This window comes from Terrapene carolina, unplaced genomic scaffold (genome assembly GCF_002925995.2).
Source record: "Terrapene carolina triunguis isolate 2854851 unplaced genomic scaffold, T_m_triunguis-2.0 Scaffold449, whole genome shotgun sequence".
NCBI classification, from domain to species: domain Eukaryota; kingdom Metazoa; phylum Chordata; order Testudines; family Emydidae; genus Terrapene; species Terrapene triunguis.
Genome location: NW_020664800.1, coordinates 2708016 through 2726615, shown reverse-complemented (window position 1 = coordinate 2726615; position 18600 = coordinate 2708016). Strand labels below are relative to the sequence as shown.

The following is an 18600-nucleotide window of genomic DNA, read 5'->3' as shown; positions in this document are numbered from 1 at the left end:
GTGGAATGAGGCAGGCACCTACCTTGTTGCCTCCAGAAATGCCTTAGGCATCTAAGCCACGGACTGCTAAGCAGAGATGGGCACCTGCCTTCAGCCTGGAGTTAGGTGCCTATCTCCGAGAGAGGGGCAGGATTTAGCACACACCTGTCTCATCAGCATCTCCCATTGGCTAGCTTAGGTGGCTCCCGGCTAAGCCTTTTGTGGATCACATTCTAAGGCACCTATCTTTGTTCCTTCATTGTATAGGGAGCCTGGGTGCCTAACAGCTTGGTGGGTCAGTGCTGTTCCTGGGATTTTTCTATGCGCGGCGACACTCAGCATTGCAATGCATAAGTTCCTTCACGGATCCCACTGCAGGGCCACAGAATTTCTATTTTCATAATCAGCTTATTGGCAACCTCGCTTATTCTAATGGAGTCTGCTACTGGTATTATAAAAATAACATCTTAAGACAAGAGTCTCCCTAAAGAAGATAACCTATTATCTTGCAAAGTTATTTTTCAGTATCATGTCTCCAATGGCCTCTTCCTGGCCCAAGCTCAGAAACACTATGCTATTATCATCCTTCTTTACCTGTCAGCTGCCTTTCACATTGGCGATTGGCCTTTGACATTTCCTGCTTTGAGCAGGGGGTTGGACTAGATGACCTCCTGAGGTCCCTTTAGGGTGACCAGACAGCAAGTGGGGGGTAATAGGAGCCTATATAAGAAAAAGACCCCCAAATCGGGACTGTCCCGATAAAATCGGGACATCTGGTCACCCTAGGTCCCTTCCAACCCTGATATTCTATGATTCTATGATCATGCTCCTCTTCTTGAAATCTTGTCCTTCCTTGGCTTTTGTGACTGTGCACCCTGGTCCTCCTCCTACCTTTCTAAGCGCTCCATCAGCATTTCTTTGGGAAGAGCCTCCTCATCCCCCCGCCAACCTTCTGTGTGGGTTCCACAGGACTCCATCCTTAGTTCCATCCTCTTCTCCTAGTTCCCAACGCTTACACAGGCCTATCTCCACCCTACCCGTCTCTTATTCACTATCAAGACGTTGGCGCCTGATTCTGCTCTGCCAGTGACACCTATCGATTAGATTTTCAAGTGCTATCTGGCATGCTGCTCCTCAGGCTTGGAAGCAGCATACTTAAACTCCCACGAAAGTACCTCCTTCAAAACTCTCCCCTTCGCAGTGATATCTCCAAAATATGAACAGTGGTTAGGCAGCTGGTGTGCTGTAACAATGACCTGTCCTGCTGAACAGAACTGACTCACTGTTTCTTTGTGCTTCTCCCATCTGTTTGTTGCATCCAGCTGTTGTCTCTTGTCAAATTTAGATTGTAAGCTCTACTGGATGGACCGTCTCTTTGTTTGTAGAGGCCTAGAACAATGGGTGTTGCATGGACTCAGGCCACCACATACGAATAATTATAAAAATAATCTCAGTGATTCATGTTCGGTCAGAGAATAAACTTACTTGGTACAAAGCCTGTGTAGAAAGGTATCAGTCCAGCGCTGCTGTAAATTTTATTATTAGGCCAATATGTCTGTGGTAGTCTCTTACCAAAGTTCCACACTGGGTTTCTTACCATAAACTGAAAGAACAAATAGGAGCTTTTATTTTCAAATTGAAAGTGTTGCAATACAAATTAATACAATTTTTAATCCACATTTGTACAACCACAACAAAATTGAAACTAATGCTAAAGCAGAGTCAGATTGGAGCTGGACTAGGGCAATTGGGACACTAGGCTCAGCATAGCACAGCTGGACTGCAGTGTCGGGACACTGGCTCACCATGACACAGCTGGACAGCAGTGACTGGGACATGGGGCTCACCATGGTAGCGCTGGACTATGGCAGTCATGGCCCCAGGCTCACCGTGTCACAGATGGATTACAGTGACTAGACGACAGGCTCACCATCTTGCAGGACCCATGGCACTGCACCATGCTATGGCATTGCTTCCCCCACCCCAACCCTGCAGGGGCAGAAGCCCCATCAACACAATAGCCATCTGCGGAAGAGTATGCCACTAATTCTCTTTAGGTAGGTTGGAGCTCTCATCCTCCCTGGACAGGCAGTGAGGCTCCCTTCCTCCATTTCCCTCCCTCCCCACAGCTGTAGAGAGGGAGGGGGATTCCCAGCATTTTTTCTGGCAGCGGGGGTTACTCTGCTTGGATGGGGAGGGCTAGACAGCCTTCCCTTTCTGCCACAAACAACTTTCCACTGGATGATGCTGAGGGAACCCCTCTAGAGCAGTGCTTGGAGGTAACACTACACTGAGATGCATGGGGCAACGCCTCGCCCTTAGTGCTATTGTCCCAGGCTCTCTGCAGACTCAGGCAGACATCACTGCATTGCTTACACTTGGGTCACTTTGTAAAGCTTTTCTTTACAACCATGAGGGCTAGTAAAGAACAGTTACTTCTCTGCAGTAACTGATTCTGCAAGGTGTTTGACCATGTGGGATCCCACATGGTACGTTTAAAGTGCAAATTACACCAGTCACTAATAACAGGTTCTTTTACTGAGTCTGAGATTGGTGACTCGCACACAGAGACTTTATGAGCTTAAGTTAGTACAGAAAAGGATAACTGAAATAATAGGAAATGAGATAGAGTACAAAAAGTATAGCAAAAACCGACTTCCTGGATCATGCATAGTTACAGCCTGAGACTGGAACAAGCTAAAGCCATCCCCCAATGTTGACATGCTTACAATCTTATGGAGACCATTAGAAACAAAGATGGAAGAAACAGTCAGCGGAGTGCACCACAAGAGATGACGTTTTGGGCAGCCACCTACACAATCACTCCCTGGCTCCCACGTGTGAGCATTCAGGTATCGGGTTTTATATACTCCTTTTTTCATACATTTACACGTCCATGACCATATTTACGTAGGGCTCAGCTCCAGGGGCCCATAATCAGGGTTCTGATTGCTGTATTTTTATCATTTTTCTGTGTGAGTTCATTCGAGACCATAGTCACAGAAAAATGATAAAACACAAAACCACTATATCCTCTTTTGGATATGTTTGGGTACCTACATGGGGAACAAATATTTGAGAATGGGCTCTTCAATCTAGCAGATAAAGGTATAACATGATCCCATGGCTGGACGTTGAACCCAGACAAATTCAGCTTGGAAATAAGGCATACATTTTAATAGAGAGAGTAATTAGCCATTGGAACAGTTTACCAATTGCCCCATCACAGGTAATTTTAAAATCCAGATTAGAAATTTTTTAAAAGTTCTGCTCTAGGAAGTATTTTGGGGCAGGTTTCTGGCCTGTGTGATACAGGAGGTCAGGCTAGATGATCACAGGGTCTCTTCTGGCCTGGACTCTATGAAGGCCTGGTACAGATCAGTCTTAGGATTGTGGAAGTGCAAAGGTGATCTTTGACACAGCACTGCCCTCCCGCTCCCCCGCCATGTTCTGTACTTCTCAGCCATAACTTAGGTTCTGGCCCATAATTCTTGTCAAGTATAAGGTGTCAGGCTGTCTGGAGTAGCTCACGAGCGTGAGTGCCAACCTCAGGACAGGCTGTTACAAAACAGGGCACAACCCCCCAGATTGCCTGTGAGGCCTACATTTAGATTTCACCAAACAAGTATCAAGTATAAACTCCTCAGGCACTGTGATAGTTTAAACATGGAGTCACAGACAGTCCCCTTGGGTACGCTCATCTATCTTGCCACCCAGGCAAGTTGTCTTTGGGATAGGTAGTCCTTTACAGCAAAAAGCACAATAATATTCAGGTTACTCCCAGTCCCAAAGGACTGGTCACGTATCTAAGGTCAATTGCACCCTAGATCTCACACCAATAGGGTTACCATATGTTCGGATTTTCCCGGACATGTCTGGCTTTTTGGTCCTCAAATCCCCGTCCAGGAGGAATTTACAAAAAGCCGGACATGTCCGGGAAAATAGGGAGGCATGGTAAGGGGACCGCCTCCTCCCCAGACTCCAACTTTCCGGGGCCAGGCGGCGGCTGTTCGTTCTCCCCACCTGGGCAGCCAGACTCGGGACTCGGGAGCAGCCGCTGCTGCAGCTCCCACTGCCACGGGGGGAAGTGCCAAGCATGTGGTGCCCCGTTCGTTCCCCTGCGGGACCCAAGCGGGACGGGGGGACTGGGGCCTGCTGTCCCCACTCCGGGGCCGCCTGCAGGATTGCACCAGCTGGGTCCCCGCAGCAGGCCCGGGCTCAGGGGGTTCACGCCCCGGGCGCCAGAGCCGCAGCCGCCGAGCACCACATGCTTGGCTGTGACCTCACTTGTCCTCCTAGAAATGGAACAGCTTCCTGAGGACTCCAGGCCAGGGCTGCAAACCACCCAGCACAGCACAGAGCCATTGAGCTCACTAGTAATGACATGTCAGACACACCCAGAGGTGAAAGTAAGCCGGTCTGGTCCGGTACGGCGTACTGGCAAGAGCCAGCACACTGTCAACTGTACTGGCTTCCCCAGGCCGGTGATTTAAAGGGCCCGGGACTCCCAGCAGTGGCCGGAGCTCCAGATCCTTTAAATTGCTGCCAGAGCCCCGGGGCTCCTGGCCACCTCCTCAGCTGGTAGCTGTGGCGGTGATTTAAAGGGCCTGGACTCCCAGGTGCCGCTACCGCAGCCGGAGAGCCCTGGGCCTTTTAAATCTCAATTTAAAGGGCCCGGGGATTTAACGGTCCCACCTCTTCCGGTTGAGGCCCCGCCCCTTCTGGGTGAGGCCCCGCCCCCCTGCTCAGGCGTACCGGTAAGTCCTTTAAGTTACTTTCACCCTGGACACACCAATGCCACCGCAAGAGCAATTCAATCTCAAGGCCCTTCAGCTATCTGGCCTGTTCGCCACCCAGAAAAACAGAGTGGCCGAACAATTTCAAAAATGCAAAGACACACTGAAACCGGTTGATTTTCTGCAGGGTTAGTTGTGTTGAGGTAAGTGATCAAACAGAAAAGTTTAAAATTAATTGTTTTGTGAAAGGGGAAGTGTATGTGGAGCAGCATCTATTGTTATGTAAGCATGCGGGTTTGCCTGATGAATTCAAGGTCACCCTTCACACCCCAATGCAGTGAATGCTAATAAGACGAGAGTTGCCTGGTGTGTGTGCTTGTTAGCTGGATGTAAAGTTCAAATAAAGAACACAAGACAAGCTCTCCTCGTGTTAATGTGGAGAACAACATCTGCTTCATGGCTTGACGCAGAAGGGTTCGTATTCCTTCCAAAACACTTGGGATTTTTAAAATCTTTGTTACTGTAATTCTGGATGATCTCGTTAACTATATAAGTGTCCAATTTGCTTCTGAATCCTACTAAACCATTGGCCTTGATATCTTGTGACTAAGTTCCACAAGCCATTTATTTGGTCTTTTGACTGATGCTGCATGTTGTGCAGAGCTTTTCACTGAATTGTCTACAGTGGTGCACTGGGACATCACTGGGAGTGTGAAGTGGGATTTAACACAAAAGGCAGAACATTACAGGGTGCTGCTAGGCACTACTGTAATAATAATAATAAGAATTAATATGGGGTGATGTTCATTGGAGAGGATGGGACATCATGAGGTGTAGCAAGAGGGTAAATTTCACAGGGAGCTGGTGTAGGGAGAAGGTAGTGCACCATGAAATGCTGTATGGGAGTATAAATGGTAGTATTGCTAACTTCAAACATTAAAAAATTATGAGTTGGGCCTCCCAAAATCATGAGATTTGGGGGGGGGGGGAGAAGTTATTTTAATTTTTCTTCTAGTTCTGAACATTTAGAGGGCATTTGGGTCAAATTCTCAAGTTTTTCTCCTCAGCCATGAAGACTAGAGACTTACTTTTTGTTTTAAATAAAAGCTGAGATTATTATATAATCACCTGACTCCAGGTGCTAGTGATTTAATAAAATCACAAGAGCTGACAACATTGAAACGGTCCCTTTTTAATAATGAAGAGTAAATTGTTAAAAATGGCATCCAGAAATCTCTCTTCAATCTCTGGGTAATGTGAGCAAATTATAAGAGTGCAAGTAGAGGGATAAACCTCGAGGTTTAGGCTTTACAGAGTGCTTCTTCAAGCAAAACTCCCATGAATTCAAGGAAGGTCTGAGTTAGAATTAAGGGAAGGACTGCACTCAAAACGTTGCAGACGGGAAGGCTTCTCCCATCAGAGCAGGGACTCCACCCCCGGAGAGGCAGCAGCTAGTTGGCAGGAGAAGCCCTCCTATCGACATAGTGCTGTCAATACCATGGGTTAGGTCAGTATAACTGCATCACTCGGGGTGTGGATTTTTTACACTCCTGAGGAACGTAGTTATACCAACCTAATTTCCTAGGGTAGACCCGGCCTAAGTGAGTGCTTTGGGCATTGTTACAGAGCCTGGGTCTTATAAGAAGTTGCTGAGTGAAGAAAAGGAGATGATCTAGCAGTATCCTACTGACATGCTACCCATTATCAGGTATTTATGGTGTACATCTTAGCAGCCATATAGCAGCATTGTAATGCTGTGTTGTAGCTGTGTCGGTCCCAGGAATTAAAGAGACAAGGTGGGTGATGTAAATATCATTTATTGGACCAAGTTCTCTTGGTGGGAGAGACAAGTTTTCTGTCCCACCAAGAAAAGTTGGTCCAATAAAAGATATTATCCTACTCACCTTGTCTCTCTAATATAGTATCATTGTCACTTTGCTTAGTTGATAAATCAGAAATGGAACGGCTTTTCAGTTCATTCTAATCAGTTACGGCAAATGACATTTCTTCAGCTTATTACCTAGGAGAGCTTTATCCTGAATATAGAAGAGCCCACATCCAGCTCCTGTTACAGTCAAAGGAAAGATTCTCAATGAGAGATGGGTCAAGGCCTAAATCAGTTTGCTGAAAAAATGCATGTCGCTATAATTTACCTGATTTCTGTCAAATTCATTCATGGCATCTTTAACTCCCTTGAGGTAGTTAACACCCATGATCCAGGTGAAGCGCGGTACGAATCCAGTGTAGCCTTTAGGTGAAGAGAAGAGAGCACATTAATTGCTTGAGAACACATCACTACACACTGTTTGGGGCTCAACAATATACAAGCAGGAGCATTTGGGAGAATTAGATACATATATTTAAAGTCCTATTTTTGGCAAATTCAGATTTTTTTAAACCATCTCTAGATTAAATTTTAAAATCAGATATTTCACACCCATTGGTCATTTTGAAACATGGCTTTTTTCATTATCCCAGGGAAAATCCTGAGAGCTGGAGGGGCCTCTTTATCTATATATGACCTTCATATAATGGGAACAGAAATACTGTTTCCTCATAACCAAAAGCCCTGTGAATGGTATGTCGTAATGGAATACATAGCCAAGTATAAGAAACATGAAGTCCATCTTTCATTCCTCGTGTTCCTTTTCCCCTCCAGCAACTTCTCACTGAGGATCAGAGAAGAAAGAAGCTAGAAAGGGGGGGAAAGGCAAAACAAGGGAAGAATAAAAAAAAAGAATTCAGAATCTCCTCCTCCCATAGACAGAGGCTCCCTTTGGAGGCAAGGTAATTCTGCTCCCTAGACCTTCAGCTATTGGAGCCAGGGATGTACCTCATCCACTCCAGACCGATAAGACTGTACTTTCTTTTCTGCCCCCACCCAGAAGGGATTAAGAGGAGATAACTTTCTGGTGCAGTAGCCCCACGTGGCCTTGTAAAATAGGCACCAACCCTCTGGCTCAGCCTTTCCAAGTGCCATGCATCTCATCATAGGTCTGTAACATCTCAGGGACGGAGCAGAGAAGCAAATAACTTTTGTGTGTGCACTTTGCGACCCTTTTTATGAACGAAGGCCTCATACCCCTGCCTGAGGGGAGGCAACTCTCATTCACATGTTTCATGGATTAGGTAACAGTCACTCCAGGCACAGCTGAAAACAGAACCTTGGTCAGATAGACCTAAGCCTCATCCATGTTGCCATACTGTCTTTCAGAAGGAATGTGCCAAACTGTGGGGTTGTCTCTGCTGTGTCTAACTGCATGACCAGTCTCTTCCCAGACCCAGGAATAAAACCCAGGAGTCATGATGCCCAACACTGAACTGCTGTCTTATAAATTGTTGTCGATCCCCTTGGCAAAGCATGTGTTATGCCTCCCTTTGTGGCCTGGTCCACACTGAGGATAGCAAGGTAGCACTGATGCTAGTTACTCCTATAGCTGAAGTGACAATGCTCTATGATGTGAGTCTGAATGTGATGGTTTAATCCCTGCTAATGCTGGTGGAATGTATATAGATATGACTCCAGCTTAAATTGTGAGTCCGGTGGCACCTTAAAGACTAACATTTATTTGGGCATATGCTTTCATGGGTAAAAAACCTCAATTTTTCTGAAGAGGGGAGGTTTTTTCCTGAAAGCGTATGCCCAAATAAATCTGTTAGTCTTTAAGGTGCCACCGGACTCCTTGTTGTTTTTGTGGATACAGACTAACACAGCTACCCCCGATACTTAAATTATTGTGAGGACCTTGGAATGATTGTACTTCATGAAATGGTTTTATTTTCCAGAACACTATATTTAGAATTGAATTTGTATGTATTAATATTTGATTTATTGTTCCATTTAATGTAGGTAATTTGAAGAATAGAAGCTCTCACTTTAAGAATATGAATGTTACAGAATATGCTTGAAAGAGATTTTGCCTGTAGGGTCACTGAGTGGTAGACCTCATAAAACTTGATTTAATAAACTAAAATTTCCAGAAAGCAAGCATTGTTCTCAAGGTGTAACATTAGCACTTATTAGAGGCCTGGATTCGTCAGGGCACTGCTACTCTATTGCTATTCTATGATTATCCCAGGTGAATTCCTTAATTACCTGGATGGGTGCACACACACACAAAAAATGCATGCTCCGAGGGCTGTCTTTTGTGCTGGTATCAGGTCTTAGGTGTGCACACCTCCCAGATAGGGCCCCACCGGTGAGATGGGGCAGTTTGGGCACCCTGCTTCAGGGCCATCAGGGCAAGAGCTCTGAATAGCTCATTAGCTCTGGGGTGGTGTCTGGACTTAGGGGTTCTGCATATGCCCACCATGAAAACTTAGTTAACTACAGCATAGGCAGCAGGTGAGCAGCTGGTTTGAGAATTTCATTGGCACTTAAATGTTGAACGTAGGTGCCTGAAGGGACAGATAGGCACCTAAGTAACTTCCTGAATTTGGGCCTTTGTGATTGGGGAAAAAAGGAATTTGGATTGTAATCAAAACTCAACCAATGAGGAGTTGCTAAACCAAATCAGGCATCCATAGATCTGTTTAACCCAGCTGGCCTTGCGCCACTCATCCAGCCTCTGTGTCTTGGTTTCTCCATCTGTGAAATGTGAATAATGATACACCTCTTTGCAATGGAGTGGAAGCCACTGGCAAATTTCTAAGATTTTCAGAGGGAAAAGAGGATGAGGAGAACGTTCATTTTGCAGTGAAATGGTTGAGTAACTGCTTGGGCTAATCCTGTATGTGGTCTTGTTCTCTCCTACCTGAAATGGCTTTCCGTTGGATCAGGTTTGGGACATCCAGCTGTGGGAGCTGATTGTATCTGCTTAGATCCACTGTCTCAGTCACTGCATCCAAAGGCACTCCCTCAATCCTAACAGGCTGAAAACCAAAGTAAAACAAGGGCCAATGAAATCTTCTTCCTCTCTTGGGTCTCTTATGTTCCCAGCATTGCCAGAGCCCACAGATCACATCTCCTGCCTGTTTTTATCCCTTTACTGTACTTTAACACCTGGGACTAATCTGAGAAACTCTTGTGCAGTCACTAATATGGCAGATCAGCTGGCTAGCCATGGCAAATTTTCAAGGGTTCAGCTGAGAATAATGGGAGCTGTTAAGTGCCGAAATCTTTTGAAAATCGGTCCTATAAACTAGTCCTTAGAGCAAGGGACAAGGATGCAGGACTCCTTGGATCTGCATCCAACACTGCTACTGACTTGCTTGGGGAAAATCACCTAATCTCTGCCTTCAGTGGATTTGCACAAGCATGACTGATTATAACCTGGTAAGGAATCCTTTTCACTCATAGCAAGGAACAGACTGCAGCACACTCTCCCATAGCTGGGTTGGTGCTACAGGGTTAAAAGGAATAAAACACAGTAAAATCTTGGTTCTGTCACTAAAATCAGCAGCTATGATTAGACACACAGAGAGTACGTCGACACAGCAACCGTCCCCCCCTCCCCCCTGGTCAATTAACTTGGGCTCATGCTACAGGGCTAAAAATAGATGTCCAGGCTCTGAGACCTGGTGAGAGGAGAGAATCTCAGAGCCTGGGCTTCAGCCCAAGCCTGAACACCTACACGGCTACTTTTAGCCCCGTAGCATGAGCCCTGGGAGGCTGTCAGCTGACTCACAGCTCCAAGAGTCACTGCCACGGGGGGTATTGTTGCTGTGTAGACGTACCCACTGCAAAGCAATCTGCTGACTCAGACGGTGTCCTTGCCAGTAATAAGAGTGGAGCTGCACTTTAGTAAATTACTCGGTTTCTCTTTGCTCCCATGACTGGTCCGATTAGCTCCAATGGGGTGAGAGTAGAGAGACTTTTTTCAAAAAAGGAATAAAAGACAAAAACAACAAAAACAGAGAAACAGGAAATGGTTCAAAAACCAAAATTCAGGCATGGAAAACTCCTCTTTCATACCCACATAGTAGTTCTGTTCAGGAGTTCCCCTCCTGCTCATGCACCTACATACTGCTGGTATCCGAAAATTCCATTATGGCCAGTGGTAGCAAAGCACGAAGGTTTCCTTATGGCCATGTACAAACCTGGAGAGTGCCAGCATACTACTGAAACCCGTCCCCCATAGCCCGCCCCCCGTGCCTAAATCATTGTGCATAAATCAGGAGCACCAGAAGCTTCCTAGAAGCAGGGGGGCCACCAGTGCCTGGACTGTGGGCTCCACCCCACTCCTCCCTCAAGGCCCCTCCCCTCCTCCTAGGCCCCGCCCTCACTCTGCCTCTTCCCCCTGAGGCACTTTTAAAAGTGATGGGGCCCGGATCCCGCCCCGTTCCGGCGCCCTTGGCATAGATTCATAGATTTCAGTATGATGATGTAGTCTGAACTCCTGTCTAACACAGGCCAGAAACCTTCCCCTAAATGATCAAGTCACTTCTTAGCCTTCTCTTGGCTAAACTAAATAGAGTGATTAAATATTCGTTGGGATGGAGAGGGAGTAAAAATGACTACCCAGGTGCATGCCCTAAGTACTAAGCTGTAAAGTGGGTGGACCCTTGAATTCCGGTCCCGGCTCCCATGAAGATTTAGTTATCGAAAGTAGAACAGCTTCAACAGGAGAGAGTGAGAGCACCCTCCTGAGTATGCAATAGCTTGGTGATTAGGACACTCCCCAGGGAGGTGGCAGACCTGGGTTCAGATCCCTGCTCCAAATTAGACAGACTAGGGATTTGAACCCAGGTCTGCCACCTTCAAGGTGAACACCCTGACCCATTGGCTGTAATGGGGACTCTTCCATGCTTTGTAAGCAAGAACTGACCTGGCTTAGGTGCCTAACGCCAGGAGCGGGCTCTCAGCTGAGAATCCTGACCAGGCGGGAGGTGCCTAAATATTACTGTGGATCTGCCCCTTCCTCCCCCGGGTTCTATAGTGATGAGCATGGTGTATGCACTTATATAGAACAGAAATAAGGCAGACATTTTTCACAGTGAGGGTAATTAACCGTTGGATCAACTCACCAAGGGTCATGGTGGATTCTCCATCACTGACAATTTCTAAATCAAGATTGGATGTTTTTCTAAAAGATCTGCTCTAGCACAACCAGAAGTTGTTGAGCTTGATGCAGGAATCACTGGGGGAGGTTCTGCACTCTGTGTCATGCAGGACATCACCATTCCAGCATTAAGATCTATGAATCTATGCACTGGATAGTAGTAGTGAGGCACAGAACTCTCCCCCTTGCCCACATACCAGGGCAGTGCCATTCCAGATTCTCCCTCTTCCAGGCCTGTAGGAAGTTCTTGGTAATACCAGAATAGCAGGGAGATCTCGCCCATGCTCATGTACGTTTGCAGTGTGGCAGAGTGAACTCATCACCATCCATCCCCGCACATCTCTGGGCAGCAGCATACCCCTTTCCGTGCTCACATACCTGAACAGTGTAAGGACAGCAGAGAGAACTCTCTTTGTGTCCACATACCTGGGTAGAGAGAACTCCCACCGTGTCTACACAACTGTGTGCTGTAGGTCTGGCAGGGAACTCTCAAAATCCCCATGTGCTCACAGGCCTGGAGAGTACCAGAATGGTAGGGACTTCTCCATGCCAGCACAAAGCCAGCTTGACCCAGATCACTCCCTGTGTAGAGCCACAGAGTGTAACAGAGCGAACCTTCTCCACGCGGCCTCTCTCTGCAGGAGACGTGTGGCACAGAGCTCTCGCCCATCCACGCCCACATACCTGTTTGGTTCCACGGAGGCAGGGAGAGCTCCTCCATCCCTGCCCACAAGCCAGTGCCACATCAGGATGGCAGGGTCCACGATTCTTTTGCTGCCCACATGCCAGTGCAATGTCAGGATAGCAGGGTGCCTTCCTCTCCTCCTGCCCAGATGCCAGTTGCATACCAGTAGGGGAGGACGAACTCCTCCATCCATGCCCACATGCCAATCTAATGCCAGGATGGCAGGGGATATGTTTTCTCTGTTCACGTCGCTGCGTGGAGTCACCAGTGTCTGTGTCCACCCACGACTGTTGTACCTGTGCTGGCAGGAGCATTAGCAGTGGGGCTCTTGATTCAGTGGCTGGTGTTGGATAGCATGGTCCAAACTGGGCATTTTGGTAGGGAATGAACCCTGTAAAACAGAGCAATCCAAGCTACATGGATGTGTATCTGGAAGTAATCAGGAGAAGGAGAGAGTGCCCATTTCAAGGGGGGCGGGGGAAGGTCTGTCCCACAGACTATGTGCACTGGGGAGGTCCCACTGTGCCCAGACGACAGACATATCGAAAGCTGCAGTGCTGCACACACATATGAGCAGATCTCCTAGCAGCAGTGACATTAACATGAACATTTTTGAGGCATGCTATAGACACTCCCCTGGAGCCAACGGAATGAGATCAGAGCCCCTCAGGTATCCCCCAATCTGTCCCATCATAACGCCTTAGCACAGTCTAGTTACTTAGCTCTGGTCTACACTACAAGTTTAGGTCGACTTTAGCAGCATTAGATCGATTTAACCCTGCACCCGTCCACACGACGAAGCCATTTTTGTCGACTTAAAGGGCTCTTAAAATTGATTTCTGTACTCCCCCCTGACAAGGGGATTAGTGCTGAAATCGACATCGCCAGGTCGAATTTGGGGTAGTGTGAATGCAATTCGACGATATTGGCCTCCGGGAGCTATCCCAGAGTGCTCCAATGTGACTGCTCTGGACAGCACTTTCAACTCCGATGCACTAGCCAGGTACATAGCAAAAGCCCCGGGAACTTTTGAATTTCATTTCCTGTTTGGCCAGCGTGGCGAGCTCATCAGCACAGGTGACCATGCAGTTCCAGAATCACAAAACAGCTCCAGCATGGTCCGAACGGGAGGTACTGGATCTGATCACTGTTTGGGGAGACAAATCCATGCTATCAGAACTCCATTCCAAAAGACGAAATGCCAAAATATTTGAAAAAATCTCCAAGGGCATGATGGACAGAGGCTACAACAGGGACCCCCAGCAGTGCCGCATGAAAATTAAGGAGCTCAGGCAAGCCTACCAAAAAACCAAAGAGGCAAACGGCCGCTCCGGGTCAGAGCCTCAGATATGCCGCTTCTATGATGAGCTGCATGCAATTCTAAGGGGTGGTCCCTGCCACTACCCCACCCCGTCCGCGGACTCCTGCAACAGGGATGCGGATTTTGGGGACGAGGAAGATGAGGAGGTGGAGGGTGATGAGGATAGTGCACAGCACGCAAGTGGAGAAACCATTCTCCCTGACAGCCAGGAACTGTTCATCACCCTGGATCCAATACCCTCCCAACCCTTCCAAGGTGGAATCACGGACCATGAAGCCAGAGAAGGCACGTCTGGTGAGTGCACCTTTGTAAATATAATGCATGGTTTAAAAGCAAGTGTGTTTAATGATTAATTTGCCCTGAAGACTTGGGATGCATTTGCGACCAGTACAGCCCCTCCTTTTAAATGGCCAACCCAACAGGTGCTTGGTATGGGAAAGGAGGGCGCTGCTGTTTGAAACCATTCCCACATGTTGTGAAGGTTGAAGAAGCCGAAAGACTGTGGCTTACCATGGCTGCCTGCAAGCCGAATTCGGTTGCCCGCCCCTGCGTGTGTGATCTCTCACGGGCAGGCCCTCAATATAAGAGGCAAAATGCGACCTTGTACCGAAAGCACCTGTGCTATGTAATGTTAACAGCTTGGTTCACCATGAAAGTGTCTACCCATTGTTCTCTAAAATGTGTCTTTTTAAATATTACTCTCCCTTTTTTTCCTCCTGCAGCTGCAAATGTTTCAACGCTCCGCCTATCATCTCCGTCCCAGAGGCTAGCGCAGATAAGAAGGCGAAAAAATGCACTCGCGATTAAATGTTCTCTGAGCTCATGCAGTCCTCACGCACTGAAAGATCTCAGCAGAATGCGTGGAGGCAAACAATGTCAGAGTCCAGGAAAGCAGAAAATGAACGCGAGGACAGGAGAGACGAACGAGAGGGGAGGTGGCAGGTGCAAGATGAGAGATGGCGGCAGTGCGATGAGAGGAGGCAGGAGGCAATGCTGAGGCTACTAGGGGATCAAACTGATATGCTCCGGCATCTGGTGGAGCTGCAGTAAAGGCAGCAGGAGCACAGACCGCCGCTACAGCCCCTGTGTAACCACCCGCCCTCCTCCCCAAGTTCCATAGCCTCCTCACCCAGACACCCAAGAACGCGGAGGGGGGGCTTCCGGGCACCCAACCACTCCACCCCAGAGGACTGCCCAAGCAACAGAAAGCTGGCATTCAATAAGTTTTGAAGTGCAGTGTGGCCTTTTCCTTCCCTCCTCCCTTCATCCACCACCCCACTCAGTGCTTCCCTCCTCCCCCACCCCTCCTGGGCTACCTTGGCAGTTATCCCCCTATTTGTGTGATGAATTAATAAAGAATGCATGATTTTGAAACAATAATGACTTTATTGCCTCTGCTAGCGGTGATCAAAGGGGGGAGGGTGGTTGGCTTACAGGGAAGTAGAGTGAGCCAAGGGGGCAGGTTTTCATCAAGGAGAAACAAACAGAACTGTCACACCATAGCCTGGCCAGTCAGGAAACTGGTTTTCAAAGCTTCTCTGATGCACAGCGCACCCTGCTGTGCTCTTCTAATCACCCTGGTGTCTGGCTGCGTGTAATCAGCGGCCAGGCGATTTGCCTCAACCTCCCACCCCACCATAAACATCTCCCCCTTACTCTCATAGATATTGTGGAGCACACAGCAAGTGGCAATAACAATTGGAATATTGGTTTCGCTGACGTCTAACCGAGTCAGTAAACTGCGCCAGCGCGCTTTTAAATGTCCACATGCACATTCTACCACCATTCTGCGCTTGCTCAGCCTATAGTTGAACAGCTCTTTACTACTGTCCAGGGTGCCTCTGTATGGCTTCATGAGCCATGGCATTAAGGGGTAGGCTGGGTCCCCAAGGATAACTATAGGCATTTCAACGTCCCAAACAGTTATTTACTGGTCTGGGAAGTGAGTCCCTTCCTGCAGGTTTCAGAGTAGCAGCCGTGTTAGTCTGTATCCGCAAGAAGAACAGGAGTACTTGTGGCACCTTAGAGACTAACAAATTTATTAGAGCATAAGCTTTCGTGGGCTACAACCCACTTCTTCGGATGCATATTGAGTGAAACATATCGAGGAGATATATATACACACACATACAGAGAGCATGAACAGGTGGGAGTTGTCTTACCAACTCTGAGAGGCCAATTAAGTAAGAGAAAAAAAACCTTTTGAAGTGATAATCAAGGTAGCCAAGTACAGACAGTTTGATAAGAAGCAAGTGTGAGAATACTTACAAGGGGAGATAGATTCAATGTTTGTAATGGCTCAGCCATTCCCAATCCCTATTTAGCCCTGAGTTGATTGTGTCTAGTTTGCATATCAATTCCAGCTCAGCAGTCTCTCGTTGGAGTCTGTTTTTGAAGTTTTTCTGTTTTAAGATAGCCACCCGCAGGTCTGTCATAGAATGGCCAGACAGGTTAAAGTGTTCTCCCACTGGTTTTTGAGTATTATGATTCCTGATGTCAGATTTGTGATTTGTCAGATTCCTTCCCTTCCTGCAGCTGTTCAAACAGACCAGAGTTCCAGAAGATGCGAGCGTCATGTACCTTTCCCGGCCATCCCACGTTGATGTCGGTGAAACGTCCCTTGTGATACACCAGTGCTTGCAGCACCATTGAAAAGTACCCCTTGCGGTTTATGTACTGGCTGCCAAGGCGGTCCAGTCCCAAGATAGGGATATGCGTTCCATCTATCGCCCCACCACAGTTAGGAAATCTCATTGCAACAAAGCCATCCACTATGACCTGCACATTTCCCAGAGTCACTACCCTTGATAGCAGCAGCTCAGTGATTGCGTTGGCTATTTGGATCACAGCAGCCCTCACAGTAGATTTACACACTCCAAATTGATTTCCGACTGACTGGTAGCTGTCTGGCGTTGCAAGCTTCCAGAGGGCTATCGCCACTCACTTATCAACTGTGAGGGCTGCCCTCATCTTGGTATTCTGGCACTTCAGGGCAGGGGAAAGCAAGTCACAAAGTTCCATGAAAGTGTCCTTACGCATGAGAAAGTTTCGCAGCCACTGGGAATCATCCCAGACCTGCAACACTATGCGGTCCCACCAGTCTGTGCTTGTTTCCCGGGCCCAGAATCGGCATTCCATGGCATGAACCTGCCACATTACCACCATGATGTCCAAATTGCAGGGCCTGTGCTTTGAAAGAAGTCTGTGTCCATGTCCTCATCACTATCATGATCGCGCTGCCGTCGCCTCCTCACCTGCTTTTGCAGGTTCTGGTTCTGCACATATTGCAGGATAATGCGCAAGGTGTTTACAATGCTCACAACAGCAGCGGTGAGCTGAGCGGGCGCCATGCTTGCCATGGCATGGCGTCTGCAGGAGAGCAGAGACGACGGATGCCACGAGAATAGATATTTATACCGAATGACAAGAGGACCTGCGAGGTGGATTCATGGCACCAGGAGAGCAGAGTTGCAGCAGAAGCGGTGATTGGATGACGACCGCTAGCAGTCCTACTGCACCGTCTGCTGAAAGCAGTATGGCATCTGCACGGAAAAAAGGCACGAAACAATTGTCTGCTGTTGCTTTCACGGAGGGAGGGATGACTGACGACATGTACCCAAAACCACCCGTGACAATGTTTTTGCCCCATCAGGTATTGGGAGCTCAGAATTCCAATGGGCAGCGGAGACTGCGGGAACTGTGGGATAGCTACCCACAGTGCAATGCTCCGAAAGTCGACGCTAGCCACGGTACTGTGGATGCACTCTGGCGACTTAATGCGCTTAGTGGGGACACACAGAATCGACTGTAAAATCACTTCCTAAAAATCTACTTCTATAAATTTGACCTAATTTTGAAGTGTAGACATACCCTCAGAGCCTTCTCCCCAGAGCCCGGGCGCTTAAATTCATCACTTTGCTAGAACTAAAATATCATGGACTGAACAGAGATGCTGGATTTATGGCTTATTACAACAATCCATAACCCACATACAACCCTCCCAGCTGCTCCCTCCCTTCCTGTCCCCGCTTATGACTGGAGAGGTGTTAACGGGCCACTTCATCTTGAATGGTCCCTTGAAATATGTGTTAACTCTTATGCTAAACAATCTGTTCCCCCTTGTATTTAGCAGTGACTCTCTCAGGGTAAGTCTACACTACAAAATTAAGTTGACCTAAGTTACGTTGATGTATGACCACGGAAGTAATTAAATTGCTTTTGCCTGTCCACACTACGCTCCTTGTGTCGGCGGTGCACATCCTCACCAGAAGCGCTTACACTGACTTAATTGTCAGTATGGGGTGTTGTGGGGTGGCTTCAGAAAGGCAGAAACAGTCGATGTAAGCAATGCAATGTCTACACTGACACTGCATCAACCTAACTGCATCAACCTAAGTGCTACACCTCTTGCAGAGGTGGAGTTAAGTTGGTGTAGTGGGTGAATTACATCTGCAGGAGCTACATTTTAGTTAACTCTGTCGTGTAGACCAGGACTGAGTTAGTTTCCCAGACCAGAGGAAGAGCTCTGTGTAATCTTGAAAGCACGTTTCTCTCACCAACAGAAGTTGGTCCAATAAAAGATATTACCTCATCCACCTTGTTTTTCTAGACTTCTGTAAAATATTTGACTTGGTACAGAAGGCATTTTGATTAAAATACTAGAATGATATGAAATTAACATGGCACACATTAAATGGATTAAAAACTGGCTACCTGATAGGTCTCAAAATCTAACTGTAAATAGGGAACGGTCAATGAGGGTGGCATATTTCCAATGGGGTCCTGCAGGGATCGGTTCTTGGCCTTACGCTATTTAATATTTTGTTAATGACCTGGAAGAAAACAAAAAATAATCACTAATAATGTTTACAAAGAACA

The 18600-nt window shown here is 47.4% G+C and overlaps 1 protein-coding gene across 1 annotated transcript in view; it reads right to left on the bottom strand.

Annotated features, from left to right (window-relative positions):
* Positions 1–18600, bottom strand: part of FAM166A (family with sequence similarity 166 member A) — a 47236-nt gene that overhangs the window by 7616 nt on the left and 21020 nt on the right. The window contains exons 3-6 of the mRNA XM_026658470.1: positions 12401–12792; positions 9470–9587; positions 6869–6963; positions 1465–1582 (exon numbers count right to left, since the gene is read on the bottom strand). Of these exons, the coding sequence (XP_026514255.1) occupies positions 1465–1582; positions 6869–6963; positions 9470–9587; positions 12401–12792 (723 nt within the window). The remainder of the gene's footprint in view (positions 1–1464; positions 1583–6868; positions 6964–9469; positions 9588–12400; positions 12793–18600) is intronic.